The 21245-nt window shown below is 45.5% G+C and overlaps 1 protein-coding gene across 1 annotated transcript; it reads left to right on the top strand.

The window, feature by feature from the left end:
* Nucleotides 1-6051: 6051 nt before the first annotated feature.
* Nucleotides 6052-11880, top strand: RASL11A (RAS like family 11 member A). Its single transcript, XM_086933464.1, has 4 exons — nt 6052-6352; nt 9130-9186; nt 9284-9363; nt 11127-11880. Exons 1-4 carry the CDS (start codon nt 6229-6231, stop codon nt 11586-11588), a joined length of 723 nt encoding a protein of 240 aa, XP_086789590.1. The 5' UTR covers nt 6052-6228; the 3' UTR covers nt 11589-11880.
* The last annotated feature ends 9365 nt before the right edge of the window (nt 11881-21245 follow it).

The raw sequence follows: 21245 nt of genomic DNA, 5'->3' as shown, positions 1-21245 counted from the left end.
CCAGCTCCTCTTCCCCTTTAAAACCCTCTCCGCTGAAGTAAGAAACTCCTTCTCATCAGGCATGAAGGCAGTGGCGCACTGGATGTCCTCAAACTGCCTTCAGTGCAACGTCAGCAAGACGGAAGTCATGCTGTTTGGAGAAGCCAGGATGCTATGGGCCCCGGATTGGTGGCCACAGGACTTGGGAGCAGCCCCAGAACCCAAGCAGATAGTGAAAAATCTGGGGGTCCGTCTGGATCAAGAACTATCACTAAAACAGCATTCCAACTTCATCTCGGGTTCTTGTTTCCATACCATCAGCCTGCTGCGCAAGGTCTTCCCTTTACTGCCAGATTCCTTTAGGAGGACGCTAGTACAGGCACTCGTGCTAAGTCGGATCGACTATTGTAATGGCCTGCTGCTTTCTGCCAATGAAGGCGTGTTGGCTAGGCTCCAGGTCATTCAAAACACAGCGGCCCGCCTAGTTCTGAATGCTCCGCCAAGAACTCCATCTAAACCCCTCCTTGAGCAACTACATTGGCTCTCGATCCGGCAAAGAACAAAGTTCAAGATAGCCTGCCTGATACACAAATGTCTCCATGGACAAGGGCCTGCATATCTTGAAAACAAATTTATTCCCTACATTCCATCTCGAACACTAAGATCAAGCAATAATCTGCTCCTAGTGGTGCCCCGCGCCAAGAAAGCGAGGCATGGGAATAAAGCGTTGTCAATTGCAGGACCCACATTATGGAACAGACTCCCTCTGTCCCTAAGACAGTGTACTGAGCACTTAAAATTCAGAAGGCAACTGAAAACCGTCTTATTTAAAAATGAGATCTAGCATCTGCTCCAATTCACATCTTCTGTTTAGCCGGCACCATAAGCGCAGAGATACTCCATCTGGAGTTGATTCAAGCGCTATAAAAACCAGCAAATAAATAAATAAATAAATAAATACACGGTTCCTTATAATGCATTTGAAGACTGTCTCTAAGTCAAATGATTAATGGTTTGCATTGTGCTTGTAACATATGCCTTGAATAGTGTGCATTAGAAGTGCCTTGTAAAATGATAACGTCACTCAACTATGGATATAAAATGTAGCTCCTAACTCTAGTTTTCAAAGGGGCAACTGTCAATCATGTGTTGGAGGAGTGCTTCTCAACATATGTCGGGGAAACTGTTCTCAACAATTTTTGTGAGGAATTCATTATTGCTTATGGGGTATGATGCTAAGCAGTGAAAGAGCGGTCTTTCATTCATTTGTGTGAGCGATGCCTCATTTCTGTGAGAAGAATTCCTCTTAGTCTTGTGTGTCGGGAATGATTATCAAAAATCTATATCAGGAATGACACTCAACTATGTTTTTAGGGAATGTTTTCAATATATTTGCCAGTGATGAAACTCTGGAGCCTAAGTACTGCCTTTTATTTATGAATGTGTTATTTTTGTGTATGCAGAATTTCTCTGATTTTTTGTAACAGGAAATCTTTTTAGTCGTGCATGACAGAAATGTCTCCTAATCGTGTATGTGGAATGTTAAAATATTGATGCTATAGACTTCTAGTGCCACCTTCCCACTCCATGGAATAGGTTTGGGAAATTCCACTACCTGATTCATTCATTGATCCATGACAGAGGAGCTGTGGAAGTACACCACAAGTTCTCAACCTGTCAAGATTGAAAATTGTCACATTGCCACAAAGTTGGATAGATGAATGCAGGATTGTGTAGGCCAGTGTATGGGTGGATTCATGAATGTGGACGGGTACATGAATGAATGGATGGATGGGCGTGAACGCATAAATGGACAGTGATGGATGAACTGTTGAATGAATGAAAAATGGAAAAAATCTATTTGGTGCATATGATGTTGAAAATTGCATTGTTTTCCTTCACGGAGCTAAATAACATGTCCCCTATGTTAACATGTTCCTGTACAATGGTTTTTAAAAAGGAGTTATGAAGTTGAGGCAAACAGTTTTCTAGGCAATGCACAAAATGTGTGTGAAAATAAAGCAGTTTTTGTAATAGTAATCCTTGTTTGTGCCCTTGCAGCAGTAAAGCCATGCAAAATAATAGTGTTAATGTGATGGAAGACAGATAATAATTGTGAATAAAGGAATGCCTTTATTGAGTGAACAATAGTTCTCGGGGGAAAAAAGTATACATCACTCTTCTTTCAGCGACCCATACCGTGAAATGTGCCTGCTATGTTATGTTGTCTTAATACACATATGTAAAATTCCTTCTACTGTAAGTTCGGCAAAGTGATTATTATTATTATTATTATTATTGCATTTATTGAGCGCACAGCTACCCGGAGGTTTCCCGGCGCTTGCCTTGGGAACCCGTCCTGGCTTTTCCCTGTGAGATAGCCCCTACAGGGCATCCCCAAGGTGAAAGCCAGGCATCCCGCCACAGGGGGCCGTTGTGGAGATTAAGCAAGCTTAATGCCCAGAGTTGCAGAGTGAGAACCCATGATTAGAGCAGGCACCGAAGCGAGAATTATCGAGTCCGTGGACATTTGAGCTCAAGACCTTGCCGCGTCAGGAATTGAACCCTGGTCCCGGGTCTGACCTCAGCTTCCGGGTCTGTCTGCTCTACACCGTGAGCCACACTTCTCCATCTTACTTAACTTAATCTGAGTACCACTTTCTGAGATTTCCATGGAACAGTTGTGTACTGTTGTGAGGCTGAGTATGGTTAGTAGAAATCTGTTAACTAGCTAGTTTACTAATGGTTTGGTTTGATCCTGCTAAGGATGGTTGCCTATAGCTCAGCCTAAGCAAATCATGTTTTAGGTAGCGTTGCTAGCCAGTTAAATAGCCATAACCAGGGCTACTAGCATTATGTGATTCCGCTGCTACAGCTTTTTCTTATAATTATAGATTTGCCACATTTGCAACATAATCGATCATCTTGTGCATAATCTGCCCTAGTTAATGAAAAAATGTGTCTTTAGCTCAAGTGGATCATAAGTTACTAAAAAGGTAGCAACAAGTTTGTGTGTAGTAGAATGCCATGCGGAAAGGTTACCTGTTCACCTTTCATTTGTTTATTTCTGTATTTGATTGTTAGACTGGTACTATTGAGGTGGAATCTTTGCTCAGACAGTATTACCATGTGTAAAAATGACAAAATAATGAAGCAATACTATATATTTTTTACCACATTATGCTGCATAATTTGCCTTATTTTACTGCATAATTTAGTCAACCTGCAGCATAATTTGATGCTCCCCCACCGTGTAATTTCAGTGGCCCTGGCTATAATGTTTTGTTATACGCCTGAAGATGTGCCACGTGTAAACTATGACGACGAAGGAATTAATATTACTATGCCATGCCATCCTGCCTTTTAACTAGTCCAGTCCTTGCAACAATAGGAAACGTCGGCCACCCAACATTGCATGTTTGGAAAGAGTGCCACTGTGATGACAAAGGGAAAACAAGCATTTGCAAAGGTAGTAGGTCTCTCCTTTGGGAACTATTGGCTTTGCCTATGGCTTTAGCCATGTGGCACAGTATGCCCGATACTGTGCCCATGGCTAAAGAATAAAAAGAAAGCTTTTGAAGCACCAGCCAAGTCATTTTGCGGTCATATGCATCACACATGTGTCCGCCTACGAAATTACGCAACTGCTTTTTTTTCTTTTTAGTTACAAACTTTAGTAGGATAAGCAACTAACATAAAACAAGCACAAGAGTTCTTTTTTAAAGCAGGTATGGCAGAAGCAACATGGAGGGAGAAAGCACACATGCAAGAGAGAAGAAATGGGAGTGCAATGAGGGAGGAGAGAAGGGCAATCACGAGAGACATGCTCTCTTGTACACTGTTTAAACGAAAAGAAAAAAAGGTAGCACCTGAAAAAGAGCAGTGGTAGCCAGTGCTGACCTTTGCTCAGATAGCACTCTGGGTGAATCCAAGTTTGGCGCCTCCTTCCTACAGTGTGTTGAAAATTTGGGACGAGTAGGAAGAAGATGACGGGCGCAAGATTAAAGAGTGCTATGAAAAGGAAAAATATCACAAAATGCAGGCACCGTGCCATCAGCATTCAGAAACAGTATTTGAAAACCCATTTCTTTGAGCCCAGGTCAGAAGAGACTACTAAAGGCAGCTCCTGCACCTCTCTGGATGTCGGTGCACTAGGCGTAGTCCAGCTTGCTCATCCCAAAGAGTATTCTTGGTGGAAGGATATAGTAATACACCCATGCTGCAGTGGCGGGACAAACATAAAACGGGGAAGCCTAATACAGCTGATGAATTAGAAGCAAGCAAACGAGTGACCACGAAGCAAACCAGGCGTAAGCAATAGGAGGGCCCTACACCCATTGCAGATAACAATATGTCTTTCAAAGGACAGTGCATTCTGTGAATCAGAGTCTGGAGAGACATAAAAAAGCACTAATTCTAATTTGAAATATGCTGGGCGGAGTTTTAATGTAGATAAAGAAGTAAAAATTATATTAAATTGTGCCAGTTCCATGTACAAATGCACAGCTCTCAGAAAAGTGAATGCTTATTTATAAACCTGAACTGCCAATAACCATGGATTTGGTCACGGGTATGGAAGGGGAAGACTGACCAAAGGGGGCCTTTACTGAAAGGGGCCAGCAGGAGTGGGAGAAAAACCCTGCAAAAATGCAGACTTGCAGCTGGCTGTGCGGCCGTGCATACTTTAAATCACCCAATGCGGTAGCAGGAGCGTGGAGGCTAAAGAGGTCATAAGCGAGGGCATGAAGACCCTCTTCTCAATTGATCCCACCCACTCACACCAGATTGCGGGCATCGCAGCCGCAGGTGAATTGGGAGGAGGGGCAGTGGAGGCAGCACACAAAGACAGTCACAAAGGAACAGTAGCCCAGCAGAAAGACTCCCTCAAACAGTGTCCTTGGGATGCCTCATGGAAGGGGCACTGGGAGCAGGAGATTGGTCAGCAAGGGTCAGGTTCAGATGGACACAGCACTTACAGCCTGGACTGGACCTGATGGCCACCCACAAATCTCTGTGGCAAGGGAAGCCTAGAAGCCGCGTATGCAAAAGAAACAATTGATGGATGGAATGCTGGACAATGCAAACATTCACCCCTAGTCACAAGGATCTGGGTTAAATCCATCATTCTCTTGCTCACCACACCACTCCAGTTTGGACCCAGCCATATGCAAATCAGTCTTGACCCTGTTCCTTGTAGGAACAGTCCAGCCCGAACGGCCAAGCCAGGTCCTCCCTGGACCGGAAACAAGCATCCTAGGACCGGTTTCAGGGCATCACGCTTCATCAGCCTGGCTAGCTTGAATCCAGTGGTGTAGCGAGCACGGGACTCACGTCTGGGCATACCCTTCCCACTTAGGGCGACATATGCAAAAGAAAAAGGAACACTAGACACCTGCTATGGGGCCATTGCACAGATCTACACCAAGACATGCTGTCAAAGTGATTAGTTGGGGACAAGGACTGGTGAAATATTTACCAATTATGCTTTATGGTTACAAATGACCATTGAAAGTGTTTTTATGAAGAGCCATGTTTTATACAAGATGTGAATAAACTGCGACCTCTTGCACCAAAAGTTGTTCACCAGTGTATTTGAAGGAAAGAAGGGTGCGCAGGTTGGCTAGGGAGGGGGCGGGGGGGGGGAGGGGGGTCAGGGGCCACTCGCACGTCTGGGAGGTGTTGTTGTTGGTGCATAAGCATGAAGCACTCAGGGATACACAGGGACTGCGTCTCCCCAGGAATGCCTGCCTCGCTGCCTGGTCTATCCGGGGATGCACCTCGCCTGGCTAGGTGTTGTCCTTCTCTACCCCGAAGATGCCTCTCTCTTGTCTCCCTGGGGTCTCCCTGGGCACGCCCCTCCACGCTCATCAAGCAGTGCGGCAGGGTCAGTGATGGCAGCGGTGCGCGCGTTGGGGTGGGTGACGCCGAGCGTCACTCCTCGGCGGCCCTGTGCGTGCACTGTGACAGCGCCTGCCTCCTCCTCTCACTGCCTTTCATGGACCGACGGGGGTGGCTCCAGAGCGGATGTTGTGGCGCAGCCTTTATAAAACTCCCCGCGCGAGTCCCAGCAGCAGCTGGAGCGAGACGTGCGCAGGGGCGGAAGGAGCACCGCACCGAGGCTGCTCTGCGGGGACCTGGAGTTATTCAGCGCGCGGCGAGGGATTCCTGGGACGCTGCTGGCCATCGCTCTGGTCTATGCCTGGTCCTGTCTAGGTTTGCCCTGGCATCAGCTCTCTCCTCTTCTTCCACATGCGTCTGCCGAACATGTCCAGCAACTTTCTTCTCGCCCCGATCGCCGAGTCCGCGGATTACTTCATCAGCACCAGGGACATTAAGCTCACGGTCCTGGGAGGCAACAGCGTGGGAAAGACCGGTGAGTGAGCCGTGGAGGCGCGGGTGGCCGGCTATCTGCAGCCCCTGCTGTGTCCCCGAAGGCGGCGGGGCTGCATGCACACGGTTATCCATCCCCCCACTCCCACCACACTTGTTCGCCTTGTTTTTGCACGCACGCAAACTCATAACTGTGTTAAAGAGGTCTGTGTTAGGCATGCACGGTAGTCTACGTTTTCGCTTTCTGCCCCTAAATATCCATCATTTCAATCATTGGCGATTAAATTATCTCTCTTTCCAATGCATTGTCTTCCTGCTATCGTTCCTCCAGTGCTGGCGAGTATATTACTCGCGCCCAGGCAGCTGTTTGCGTGTGTTCCTATAACATCTGTATCGTATTTTTGTTAGCCCCATAAACGTTTTGGTCACTTCCAAATTATTTCTTTTGTGAATTACAAACTTTAAACAAAGCTGACGTTTGATGCATTACTTGGCACCTTTCCCTGCGCACGTGGGAGACAAAAACGGAATCCAACAAAAGGAGGTCAAAAGCAAATGCAGAAATCTTCCACTTGGGAGTTTTCAATTATAGTCCGGCATGCCAAGAAAATATCGATGTACTGCAGCAAACATGTTTTTGCCTAATAGAGCACTTTTCAGATTTTTTTCCATTAGTTCCACTCCAGTCAGATGACCGATACCCTCTCTGCTTCTTGTGTTCCATACGTATGTTGCCGCCTCCATGCATGTCTGCGTATCTCCTTAGGGCCTCCTCACAACCAGTCTTGACTGACCATTCTGTCAGTGAGCGGCTGTAGGCTCCCCGGCTGTTTTCAGAGCAAGTTGGGCTGCCATGACCCACCCATGAAAGACTTTATGACACCATTCTAGTCGCTACCCCTTCCAGTGTGAGGCGGATTTGAATAGCTTGCCAGGGTTGATTTCGACCATGTTCGCAACCTGAACATTATATGGCACTTGCATTTAAGTGGCTTCCGACAGATCCCATTTTGTTTCTTAAGAGCCAGGTTCCCTGCACCCACTGAAATGCCTGGGAGCACAGCCTGACCAGTTACAGAGAGTAATACAACTGTTTATTGTGTCTGGGGTGGCCTTAGGCATGTGCAAGCTGTGCACCTGCACAGGGCCACCAAACCCCAGGGGCCTCCACGCCAATATATATCCTTAATATAATAATCCTCTGAGAATGGATACATATTTGTGTGGCGGCCCCTGGCAGGGATTTGGCAGTCTCCGGTTCTGTTCCACTTCCAAACACCCTGACCCCCCCCTCTTCACTGGCCTCCGCGCTCCATCCCACCCGGACCCCCTCTTCCGGGCCCCCTACCTACGTTCCCTGCCCAGGGCCGCCATGAGCCTAGAGCCGCCCCTGAGTGTGTTTATATTAAAAGTTTCTTTCCAGAGGAAGTGTTGGGAGCTGTGAAACGAACTACTATGTCAATCATCGATTAGGCCTTCACAACTCCTCAGGTCTAAGATAAGCCCCCGAAACAGTGCTCTCTCACTTCCCTATCACCTTCAAATTGTATGCATCTTGAGTCGCTCCCACCCTGCACCCCACATTACTTAAAAGTGATCCCCTATCTCTCACTGTGTAGAGCAGATGTCAAAAGTTGTCTGCATGGGCATTTGGGTGGTCTTTAACCTCTTAGCTGCGTCGAACGTTCAGCACCCAGTGCTGAACGTTCGAATAACGAGCGCTGGCCGGTCGGCCAACGGTCGTGCGCAGCACTGGCAAGGTAGTGCTCGCGACGACCGCTGGCCGACGGCAGCGCTTAAGGGGCTAAGGGGGACGAGGTACGGGTGCCTGTTTTGAGCATTCTATACCTTAGCTTTGATTGTGCCAGTGAAGGACTTGTATGTGTACCAACACTTAGTATCTTGTATCTATATATATAAACTCTTGCACTGTCCCACAAAGATAATTAATTTACTGGAAGCTACATAGAGAATCATAACGAGCACACAAGGTGCAGTGTCTTGGAGGTAAATGAAGATTTATTGCCACTTAGCACAACATGGAATTTTTCCTTCTGAGGCAAGAACGTGGCTTCTTTTGTTTCATTTAGACTTATCAAGGCATGAAGGTCGAGGTTTGAAGATTAAGTACTTTACGATGCTTTGAATCCAGTTGCAAAGTATTATGGACAGTGTAGTCCGATGAATGAAAGGAATTTGAGCCAGGACTTAACAAACTCGAACAATATTAAATAGAGGGCATTAGCCATGTATTTTAAAGAGTACTGAGCATGAAAAATGTTACCTGGCCCTTGATGGTGAAAAAAATCATTCTTTATTAGTGTTGTCAAAGATATGTTTTGCACTCGTAGTCCTTCTTCAGTGTTGAAGACCATAGCACATTTAAATCCAGGTGTAACTGACCCTCGTATCAGCATATGACTAAGACCCACTTGGGGTCGAAACGTGTTATGCTTTGTCTGCCTAAAGAATAAATTGACTTACCTGATGTCTGACTAGAGGGCTTGTTTTAATGCTGTGGATATTGCGTGAATGTTCTGGTGTTATTTTTGGCAGTGACGTCACCCATAAGCCCTAACCCATCATGCTGGGCTCCCTCTCATTACAACTACATTAAAAAAAAAAATATATATATATATATGTTTGATGTAATTCATTCACAACCACTCATACTGTTCAGTTGAAAGCCAGTCTCAATAGTTCAGTTGTCAGAGGTTTCCTAAATGGTCAGTGATTGGGTGGATCTCAGATCTTTGGTCCTGCTGTGTAGTACTTGACTGGATTTGCTTCCTGTTGTAACCTATTCTTCTTTCTCCGCAGCTATGATTGTGCGCTTCCTGACCCGGCGGTTCATTGGGGATTATGAGTCCAATACAGGTGGGATATACATTTGTGCTCTCTCGTAGTGGGCAGATGCTGTCTAGTGAGCTCCTCTTAAAGCAAGCAATTAACTCTTGTGGGCTTGTTTCCTCAGGTAACCTGTACTCCAGGCTTGTTCACGTGGAGGGGGAGCAGGTCTCTCTGCAGATCCAGGACACGCCAGGCTGTGCTCAGGTAAAGGAACCCTATCAGCAAATACACCAAGGGTAGGGCTGCAAATAGTATTTCTGTGGCTCTAAGGGGCCTTTGTGCAAAATGTTCCATGTAGAAACTGTTCCGCATTCCTGCCTATTGTCATCACCAGTCTTCAAAACAGGCTAGAGGGTGTTTGCTGCAAAAAATCCTTTGAACCTGCATGCCTCAGATAGCCTATCGTCCTTCTAATGTTGATAAGACATGGACGCTTGAATTATACATATCAAGCTACAAGAGGTGGTTAAGGTTGTGTTGGGCTGTACATGTAGTGAATGTTACGATTATGAAAGTAACTGGCCTGGCTGGCAGCTGAGTCAGTATCCTTACTGTTGGTGTCACAGGAAAAGGAGGCCCTTTCTTGCTAAAGGTGTGTTTTTTAAAAAGACTAGCTCTAAAGATGCCTAGTGGTAGTATCCTATATCAGGATTCAGGAACATGAGCACAAACTTTCCACTTTACTCTTCCAGTGCAAGCGCCCTCAACCGACTGTGTAAAAATATGTGAAAAATGCACCATTCCTAATAAAGTAAAAGAACATTCTGAATTCTGGTTGAAAGGTTGGGAAATGGGGTGTGCGTGGGGTGATGCTGTGAAATTGTAATTTTTTTTCTCTTTTAGAACCGTCCCAAAGTTCTGTGTGAACTTTTTTAATGTTGCAAAGTATGACAGTTTGCTACATTTGTGTGACAATTTGATCTTTTTAAACATTTATGTTGCAAAAAAAACTTTGAGAGAAAAAGTTTGCATACATTTGCTCTCTGCAAAAGATAAACTTGCAGAGAGAAGTCAACATAGATTTTCTGTCTTGGCTGGAATCAATTTAACGGATTGTTATCTTGTATTGAGCAGAAAAAGTTTGTGTGCTTCAAGGGGAAGAAAAACAGGAAGCGTTGCAAACTTTACAAAAGCAAGAAAAACACGTACTTTACAAAACCTCACCCATGAAAATAAATATCTGTGCACTTCTAGCATTGATGGTTTAAATAAGAAGCACAGTGTATCAAGACTCAGCTGTGAGGATGCTAAGTTGTGCTCAATAATAAAATCCACCTCAGACAGCGGTGTAGCAATGGTGACATGCGCCTTAATGCAAGCATGGCACATGGGCCCTCTTTACCCACAATGAGTTGTAAAAACATTCTTAATTGGGATTGTGGCAAAGATTAGTAAAGTGGAGTTTTGATAGGGCATTTATGCTCTATTAAATATATCAATATACATCATAGAACTATCATGTTGCCCAGGGATCCCTTTCTTTCATTCAAAAAGTACCACTAAAAAATACAAAACCTGCTTGCATTACTAGACCGGGCTTTTAGAAATTAAAGGGCAATGCTTATAGAGGAGAAAGAGCGAGCAATATGTCTGCATTTATAGGCAACAATGCTTATGTTCACAATAATGAAGATGCTTTTTCTGAAATTTTTTATAGTTGTTTGGTCCCGAGTACATTGGTCGGGCTTCGTTCTTAATTGAGAACTACAATTAATGCTTGATTGCTTGCTTTGCAGTTCTTTAGGAGTTCGAAGCCCTATGTGTAGCAAGGCACCGATCTCAGTAACAGGGATCTGTTGTGTAGAAAAATTGTGATTAGCTGTTATGCAGAGCTAGCTAGAGATTTGAAACATTGGCACACTTTATCCTAGGGTGATTGTTTTGTTTTGTGTTTTTTCTTGTATCTGTTCTGGAAAGACCTGTTTGTATCCATTGCTCTGTGTTTTAATTGCTGTATTTTTTCACAGGCGCAAGAGGACTTCACGCAAGACGGGGACTTGATTTCCAGGTGTGTGCAGTGGGCTGACGGCTTTCTTCTCGTTTACTCTATCACAGACTATAGCAGTTACCAATCCATTCGGCCTCTCTACCAGCACATCCGGAAGATGCACCCTGATGCCAAGTGCCCAGTTATTATAGTTGCCAATAAAGGGGACCTTGTCCACGCGCGGCAGGTGCAGACGGAGGAAGGCCTGCAGCTGGCGCAAGACCTGGGCACCTTGTTTCTGGAAATTTCAACCAGTGAAAACTGTCAGGATGTCAGTGATGTTTTTCAGCATCTGTGTAAAGAGGTCAGTAAGCTACAAAATGGCGGCAATGGGGAGAAGAGAAGGACATCTGTCATATCACGGCCAAAGTCTCCCAACATGCAGGACCTCAAACGACGCTTCAAACAGGCCCTGTCATCTAAAGTGAAATCATCCTCTTGATTGAATGACTGCACCTGGAGGCATAGACATATTTATATTTTTATACACTGAACTTGGATTTTATTTTTGTATGGGCAGTTTTTTTCTTGTGTTAGAAGAATGATAAAATATGCACAATATGCTTTTGAGCCAAATTACAAATGCTGCAGCAGGGGACGGATGGTTTTCAGTTTCCAAATGTACCTGCCCACCAAATGTTTACGAATTTTTCAACTGCTGTGGCAGAGGATCACACAATATCATCCCAGCATGTGGAGAAGATGTAATAAAATATTCTACATGGGAAAGCGGTGGTTTCTGATGGACCTAGTGAGTTTGTGGCAGGGGAAATTCTAGCTGGAAGGTGGGGATGAGGCAGGGAACTTTTACATTTGCTTGTGTGGTGATTCTTAGCTCAGAATGTTTACGCTGTTTACCAGTCTACATTACATAGCTAAAAACAAACAATACCTGAAATGACTGATCTACTTGTGTTAGTAGCTCATGAACATATTTTGGGGCAGATTTACTACTTCTGGCGCATCCCTGCTAATGAGCAGGGATGCGCCAGAAGAGTTGCGACGCATCTGCCCACCCGTGTACCACCACTGATGCGCCGCATTTACAAAGCAGCGCACCAAGGTGCACTGATAGACAGGTGCGTTTCGCATCCCCCGGGGAAAGGCGGTGCATTGCTGGTGTTGCGTCGAAAGCGCGACGCAGCTCCAGCAAGGCTCGGGGTGCCCCAATCCCTAACATGCTGCGTCAATCCTTACGCCTGCTTCAAGCAGGCGCAGTGTTTTGACGCAGCATGGCCGTAAAAGTGAGTGAGTGAAATCTTGTAGATTTCACTCAGTCACTTTTGCGAGGCGTTCCTGTGCTGGAACGCCCCCCCCCCCCGTGCTGGCACGCCCACATGTGGCGCAGGGCTTTACAACGTGACGCATCTCCATAGATGTGTCACGTTGTAAATACCCCGCAGCATGGCGCTGCCTTTGCGCCGCCACTGAGTCACAAAAGTGACGCAACGGCGGCGCAAATGTGGCATAAGGAGCTTGTAAATCTGCCCCTCAGACTTTAAGGGAACACTGCGTCACATTGTGTAAGTCGTATATGTTTGGGATTCATGAGCTAATTTTCAGAAAGAAATGTTGGGGTGGTTTGCTGGCTTGAACTCAGCAAGCTGTCTCATGTGTTATGAGAGATATAATAATTTTTCCAGGGGGAGGTGGGAGGGGGATGTGTTGGTGCTCTTAATAACATCCTTTGACAGGCAACAGTAAAATGGCAAAGAGGTGGAGAGTATATGGCCCTCATTTAGAAATCGTTGGGCCATTCACGCTAATACCACTGTTTCAGTATTAGCTGTCCCTCAACCGGCATTTGCGACAGAAAATTCAATATTAAATGGGGAGTGATATGCTTTTGTGTTTCCACATATTTATCCGCATTTAAAGGGACTGGTGCTTAAAGTCACAGATTTCTCATGCAGAGATGTGGTATCTTCAGGGATTTAAGTGGGCCGGGTCCTGCTGTGCTCAGCACTGGCAGTTCCGAAAAGCATGTACTGAGACAGGTCCCTATCGGGCTCTCCATTTTTGATCGCACCCTCAGGATGAGAAAAAAAAAACTAAATTCTGCAGCAGTTCATTTTTTCACTGTCTGATTTAACTTCAAAGAGACTCGTAGGTCTTTCATAGTCTCATTATTTCAGAACTAAAGTATTTTCAATATGCTATACTACGAAGCCATAGCTGTTGCTTGTGCAACTAAACAACCATTAACAATGCCAATCGTTATGGCTTGCTGTAGGTACAAGGTTGCTTTTTCTATTATATATCTGGATGCAATGACAGAAGCAGCAAATTACCTCTCGGGCGGCACACTATGCTAAGCCCAGATTTTTAGCTTTCGTTTCAAGCCACACCCTAATTACATTGGGTAGGCCCCCTTAAGAGACACCTGTTTTTTTTAAAGCCCTGGGTATCTTGATGTGATAACACCCAGCGTCGGATTGGTAACGCGGGCACTCGGGCAATGGCAGAGGGGCTGGTATCAGACTTCTAGCTGTGGGCTGCTTTTTTGGGCAGCCTGGGGTCTGCTTTGGGTGGTGTCTGTGTTCGAATACCGCCAGCGGCCCAGTGGGTGCCTGAGTGGCCTTTCTGGAGGCAGATTGGCGTCCATTACCTCCCTTTTCTCAACGGGCGGAAGTGTCACTCCCTTTCTCTCTCTGGGCCGGCCCATTAATGAGTGCATATTGAGCGGGGGCAGTGGGCCTGAGCAAAAGGGCCCTCATTTGTTTTCAGGTGTGTTTCACCAGTGTAAACTAATCCGTGCATTTTTGTAAACGCCCTTCCACCCCCTCCCCCCGCCCCCCCCCCCACCCCACTATTAATATAAAATTCGCAGAGGCAGTGTTTTGCGTGAAGGAAATATGAAACAGTGGGCCATTTTTTTTTAGCTGCCCGGGCCGATTTTGAATTCCAAATCAATCCTGATAACACCATTTATATCTAAATACACAAATATCATGTTAAATTGCATGAAAGTGGATGGATATTCACTATGGGCTAGATGTAGGTAAATCTTATTTACCGATTCATAAATACTGAATTTTACCGATTCGGTATTTATGAATCAGTAAATAAGATGTAGGTAAAAATTCGTTAATTTTTACCGAATCGGTAGGATTCGTTATTTACCGATTCGGTAATTACCGAATCAGTATTTGCCATTGATTCCTATGGGCCTTGAAGCCTATAGGAATCAATAGCAAATACCGATCCAGTAATTACCGAATCGGTAAAAATACCGAATTGACAAGGGGGAAAGGGTGTCACTTTGACACCCTGTTACACCCCTGTTTCTGGCTTGTGTGCCATGTGGCACACATACATGCCCTAAGGGCATGTATGTGTGTGCATGTATGTGTGTCACATGGCACAGGTGTACATGCACAGATGTGCATGTCCACAGGAATTCATTATTTACCACCCAATGGTATTAGGTGGTAAATAACGAATTCTAAAGGCCCTGTAGCACTGTTTAAAGTGCTACCTACATAAGAAATTACAGATTCGGTAATTTTACCAATTCGGTACATTTACCGAATCTGTATGTTTTTGCTACCCCTACATACCAATGTCCAAATACCGGTCGGAAACGGCCAAAAATCGATCGGTATTTTCGGCCGTTTCCGACCGGTATTTGGACACCTGCATCTGGCCCTATGCTTTTTCCTGAGGCTGCCTGTAAAGCTATGACTATTGCTCAGGTTAGAACTGCCCAGTAATGGGGACAAAACCTTCCCCACCCTGGCGATACACTACAGGAACAGTTTACGATTAGATTAGTCAATGAACATTTGAGCTTCTGAAGGACCCGAAGACATGTCTGTTCATACAGTGCTGATCTTGCCTGGTACCCCAAGCACCACCACCTTTATCTTGTTCTTTCCTTAGTCTGCTCGATCAGCTTTCGATTTGCTCTTCTAGATGAAATAACATTATGATAACATGCATCACTATACTGCAGGCAGCAGCCAGTGCGCTCATAAGAACTACCAATGCAGATTAACAGCAAAAGGGAGACGCTGTCTGTGAAAACACACATAAGCTGCAGTGGAGGAAATTTCGACTAAAGATGTGATAATGCTATAAAAGGCCTTGGAATTTGGAAGTGTGATCAAAGTCAAGAGAAAGCTATGTCTCCTTTTGAAGCATTTACTTAGTAGAAGCAGCCCATAATTAAAGGTAACACTCAAAAGATTATTTGAGGAGATACCAGTGCTTTACTTGATGCTCAGCGGATGGACGAAGGCAATGGAATGGGTGTGATCTGAATCTATTTTGAGGGACCTTTAGTATCATTCTAGATTGAAGAATTGTTGAGCTCACCTGTGGTGGAGGCTGTGGTTGCAATTTTATAGATCTGGCTGAATAATAGACATAAGCGTTTTGGAATATACGGTGTGAAACAGACAATGTGTCTCAGTTTAGCTAGCAGAAGGCAATTTGAAGATCTGCTTTAAATTGCGTACCACTGAGGAAATGCAAGTACAAGTCATACCTAGAATCTGGTGTCAGAAATATATCACCAGGCCTCTCTAGACAGCCAGTTTCAATACCTAGCGGAACACCAAGAAAAACTATTAAGTCTTGGCATGGGCGTCGATTCACCAAAATGCCAGGGGTAGTGGAAGTGATATCACACACCCTTTGGCCTTGATGACAACACAGAAAGTGACATCCTATGACCTTTGACCCTACATGTCCCCAGGAAGTGATATCACATGACCTTAACCCTGAAGACATCGGAATAATTGACACTTTTGAAGTTCAGTAATAGCTGCATGATTAGTGTAACACGACAGGCAAATTACAATTTTCGAAACCACCTATATTAGGGTGCTTACATGATCTTTGAAAGCTGTGGAATGTAATACTTACCCTTAATTGTAGTGAGCCAGACCTCTTCTAGGGGTGCTCAAGGGTGGGTTCTCCCACCAAGGACATTTTTGAAATAATGGGGCAAATAGTGTATTAAAAAGCATGACTTTCACATACATATGCTAAAAAAAACCTGGCCTTTTAAGGTGCACCAAGCCAATGAAACCTGACACCCACGAGGAGTTCACCTCATTGTTTTGAATTTACTGTGGATGCCCATTTATGTAAAAAATCACCTTCATTGTGTTATGACCAGCATTTTGTTAGGGGTGTTCTCCTTATGCAAAAAATACCTACATTATCCCTGTGTTAGAATTTTGCAATTAGTGTCTTCACATACATTGGGTTACTCTTATCTCAAATTATCTTTAGTACATCAGGGCCAGTATTTTGCCATAGGAATCCCTCTCCCATATATCAGGGTTTTCCTCCCAAATGCCAAGAAATATCCCCAGTGACCTACCGTCAGCATTATGCCGTGGGTGCCCGCAAAGCCAAAAATGTCCTTAAGTGTGCCAGTGCTAGCATTTTTCCATGGGTGCACATTATGCCAAGAATTACTTCCAACATGCCAATACCAGTATTTTTCACAGGTGCCAGTCATTCTAGCAATTGCTTCTAGTATACCAGCAACATTATTTTCCAATGGGTGCCTCTATAAGCAAATAACACCACATTTTCACTCACACTCACTTACATTAACTCTCTCACAGTGATATACTTACACTCCATCATGCCATTGTCCCTTTCACTAATTTATTCTCACTTTCTTGCATTTATACTTACTCACTCTCATTCATTTTTCTCTGGCACAATCATACTCACTTGCACTAACTATATTTTATACTACTGCTCACTTATTTTCAAACACTCTCACTCATTCTCCTTCATTCACACTCACTCTCACTCACATTCACTCTAACTCTCACTCACTCATACTTTATGACTCACGCCCACTCACTTTTATCATCAATCATTCTGACTCAGTCAAACTCACTCAACTCATTCTTACTTATTTTCACTCACTACCTGTCACTGACTCTCCCTCAGTACCAGCAACTGACTCTCACTCACTTTCACGCACACCCAAACTTACAGACACAGGCTCACAAACTTACTCTCTCTTGCACACTCACATTCTCACCCACAGTATTTTAAAAATTGCTATATCTGACGCCATGCGGTTGCAAAAGCCGTGCCAGGGGCTGCAAGGGGCAAGCCAGGGATCTACCCTTGCTGACCGCCCCCCAAATGACGTCCAAGGCTTTTGTGAGCCGTATGCTTTTTTAGGTCTCGCATCCATCCATCCACAAAGCTGACTTTTACGATCCGGATTTGTAGAAGTGCACGTGCTCGTGACCGCGCTTCTATCACAGCCATCAGCCTCCCTCCCACGGGCAGCTTGGCCTCAGGCATTCACCCAAGCGCGACTTCTCTTCCCCCCTAATTACATCCCTGCTGTTTACTTCTTTGATGGCCGCGAGGTAGTGCTGCAAAGGGATCCGCTCCCCCATCCCCTGCTTTAATTACATTAGCGGTAAAGGGCTTGTTTTTCGTTGCGACTCTACGTGCCATCCCCCACCACCTCCTGCTGCGTTTCCTGCTAGTCGGTGCCCATTGCAGCTCGTAATTAATTTACTAAATCAGCAGGCAGTGTGTGTGCCGTGTTTGAACTGCAAAAACTTTTTGGGTATAATTTGGGAGGTCACTCTGCTTTCATTTTATCTGCAAGGCGCTCGCTTCAGGTCGTCATCTTTCTTCACCGGCATGGTTATGTGCATGCCTTTGGTTTGGGATTCAGGTGTGTTTAGGACTCTGCTAGCTTTCAGCGGGTTTGGGGCTTTTTTTTAAAAGGGGTTTGTGTTTGTGGTATTCTTAGAACGCTAAACTTAGTACTGTTTGTTTTTCCGCCCTTTAATACAAATGGGCAGTTACAGCCTCGATTGCAGAAGTGTTCGTGCTTTGCTTATATCTTTTTATTTCTATACGCTAGAATGCTGAGCTGAGTTTTCTGTCCGTTCCAACACAGGGGCCTTTGAAGATCGCAGTTACGAAACCTGTGTCTGAACCCAATCATCTCCGAAGGATGTGCTGTGCGTTCTGCTGAATTTGCAGCATTTTTTACACCTAGCATCGCCGCCCATTGAGGTGCACACATCATCTTAGATGGCTGCATACAAGCACACTTTCATCGGTGACACCTTAGTGATGCCGGAAAACAAGGGTGGAGGTGCACTATTGAAGGCATACGTTGCCGACAATTTTTTTTTCTGGTCATCTTTATGATCACCATGAGGATCTCTACTCATCTTATACCCCCGTCCGCCTCCTCGTCTTTCTTATTTATATTTGCCAACGGCGGATCACGCACAAACCAGCGACGTCACAAACCACCATTTGTCTGTCCCTCACATCAAACTTCAAAGGCTCCGCTCCAGCTCACGTACACCAGCACTCTCCTACTTCACCTCCCACCTCCCACGGCCGCCCGCTCTTCCCAATAACGCGCTCTGCAGGTCACCATTTGCCAGCATGCGGAGACTTCAAGCTGTGGCCATAATCAGGCTCCTCTGCTTGCCATATCCCCTCCCTTTTTCCCCCCTCCCTCCTGGTCAGCCTCGCTCTCCCAAACGCCTCGCTTAGGCACATACATACACCACTCTCGTGCTCCCCCCTCCTCCTCCCCCGATCACTTTAACTTTCACGTCCCTCCGTCTCCCTAGATATAACACGATTACATGCAAAACAGAAAATGTATAGTTCAGCTGTTGATCTCCCAACTCAAGGCCGTATGTTCGACATCAAAGAGTTAAAATACCTATATTCCATTTGCTACTGTTAATGCAGGTTAAATGAAACTACTAGTTGTTTTGAAACTGGCATAATAAAATCATGTTTTAAAAAATATTATTTTAAGCAGTGCCAATTGATTGTAGTTTGTACTCGCCACAGGCAGCACATCGATAGACCCGCTCATAAGTTTCAATCCCAAAGAAATTTGTCTTGCAGGAAATGTATTCACTGTCACAGGAGTCTGTCATAGGCAGACACCCAGTCACACAATCTCAGAAGGCTGCAGAATAGGAAAATGAACAACGCATGAACAGACACAATTACTGTTGTGACAGCCCACACCACGTGATCCAATCACCAGGTACAGAGTACATAATTTCTCAAGCTTTTATTTTCTTCACCCCAAATTAGACTTAGCACACTGATAGAATTCACTTTTCGACGCTCTAATTACCCTATGATGACGTGTGAGTTAGCATCATATGACTAACTAATGCATTTCGTATATACACCTATGCTGAATACATATTCTTACTTATCGCTTATATTCAAATGTATGCGTGACCATATTAGCTTCTTAGCTTAGCCTGTGTGCCACCATTTTGTGTAACTCTCTGTGCCTGCGGGCTCTACTCGCTCATGCCCCTCCCGCAGGAATACAGAATTATACTAAGACAGCAGTTTTCGTTTCTCGGCTTACTGTGGTCGAAACTAGCAAGTTTCGTTATCAGTAATGTTCTCATGCCCAGAGACGCCGAAGCCTGGCTCCCTGGCCTTGAGCAGAGATAATAATGTATCCCTTGCAGGTGCAGATGCCTGCTGTATGAGAGCATTGTCCACTAACTTGAGGCTCGGTAACTTTCCACAAGGGGCGTACCCCATTTACTGTATTGCATTATAATGTATTGCTGTGATGCAGAGAGTCAGTCCTCTCGTTCGCACTCCTTGGAGTGAGGTCGGACAGGGCCCTCTCATATGAGTGTTGTTTGGCCTAATAAAGACTTTTGTTTATACTTCTCCACTGTCCGGCTGACTTCCTATAAGGTAATTATAGGTGAGTGCTGTAAGTCACTCCAGTGGATTTGAGCCACGCTTATCAGATGGCGCCCGAATAGGGACCCCGCGATAAGGATCTTTCTCACCCGTAAGTGGGCAGCAGAAGACCGGGGACCCGCTGGTCGGCACGGTGGGCCCGGGATCCCATTTGATGCCGAGCTTGGTTCTCGCAGCGCTGCCCCACCCTGCTGATCGGGAGAGGTCCCGGTTCGGATCTTACGCCGGGGTCCAGAAGGCGGAACTTGAAGCTGACCGTGTTGGTCCTGACAGCCGGAGGTGGAGAACGGTAGAGGTCGGTGCCGCCAACGGAAGGTGAGCGGTCCACCTGTGATTGCTGCAGGAACAGGAGTGTTCCGGGAGACTAGAGTGTCTCCGATGGTTTGAGGAGCCGGTGTGCTCCTGGGGCTAGTGTGCTCCGGGGAACTCAGAGTACGAGTTGGTGCTCTGACAGACTTGAAGGGGTTGGGGACGTATTTTGAGGTAATTGTGTGTAGTGATCCGACCGGATGGTACTGTGGTGAAGGCGTGGCTCATTGTGGGTAGACTCTGGTGCGCTTACCCTGAACTCCTAGTGTGGTGATTCAGTGGAGGTGTGATCCGGGTTTCCCGCGGTAAAGTGCGCAGTGATCCGCAGTGCCGCACGGGTGGCGGACTCGTTCCCCTTCCTCTGAACAGTTAGTGTACTGTTCGGTCTGCGGTAGAGTCCAGGTTCCCCAGGACTTGGTCGACGGGCCTTGTCCCATTTGGTAACACGTGTTTTGGAGATATTGTATATGTGTACGTGGTTCGTCTATATGTTTATGTGTGAATGAACTTGAGCTGTGATTCGAGATAAAGCAAAAATGCCGTGTTTTAGCAAATTGCGATGTTTTGGATGCTGTTGTCGACCCTCAGATACTAGACTGGCCGAGAGCCAACCCGCACCCCCTGAAGGGACACCGAGTTTTGATATGTATGTTAAACACGGACTGGTTCCGATTTTGTTTGGCACTTTGTGGCATCGATACACTGCTGATAATGTGGATTTACAATGGCCTTTGACGGGTTCTTTTGATGAAGCTAAATTGGATTATTTGCAAGATAAATTGTTTGCTAGGCGTAGTCGCCAGAGTATGTTCGACTCTTTGCGAATATGGCAGAAAGAGGTCAGGAAACGTAAGATGCGAGAGGAGAAAGAGGAGTATAAAAAGTCCACCCAGACTATGGCGCAGAAAGCGAGAGAACAGGTGGGGAATGAGAATGCATTACGCATGGAGCGCGCAGATAGACTTTGTAGGTTGAAGGAAAATAAAAGTTACGTAGTGAGAGAGGACGACCCAGATGAGATGGAGGACATTTTGAATGCCCGACCCCCTCCCCCTTATGCCCCGCAGCCATTGTA

This window comes from Lissotriton vulgaris, chromosome 8 (genome assembly GCF_964263255.1).
Source record: "Lissotriton vulgaris chromosome 8, aLisVul1.2, whole genome shotgun sequence".
Lineage (NCBI taxonomy): Eukaryota > Metazoa > Chordata > Amphibia > Caudata > Salamandridae > Lissotriton > Lissotriton vulgaris.
The sequence above is the reverse complement of the archived record's forward strand: the minus strand, read 5'-3'. Positions and strand labels throughout refer to the sequence as shown.

Coding starts and splice junctions, on each gene's coding strand:
- RASL11A (XM_086933464.1), top strand. CDS start 6,229: ATGCGTCTGCCGAACATGTCCAGCAACTTTCTTCTCGCCCCGATCGCC. Junction 6,353..9,129: donor CAACAGCGTGGGAAAGACCG/GTGAGTGAGCCG, acceptor CTTTCTCCGCAG/CTATGATTGTGCGCTTCCTG. Junction 9,187..9,283: donor GGATTATGAGTCCAATACAG/GTGGGATATACA, acceptor TTGTTTCCTCAG/GTAACCTGTACTCCAGGCTT.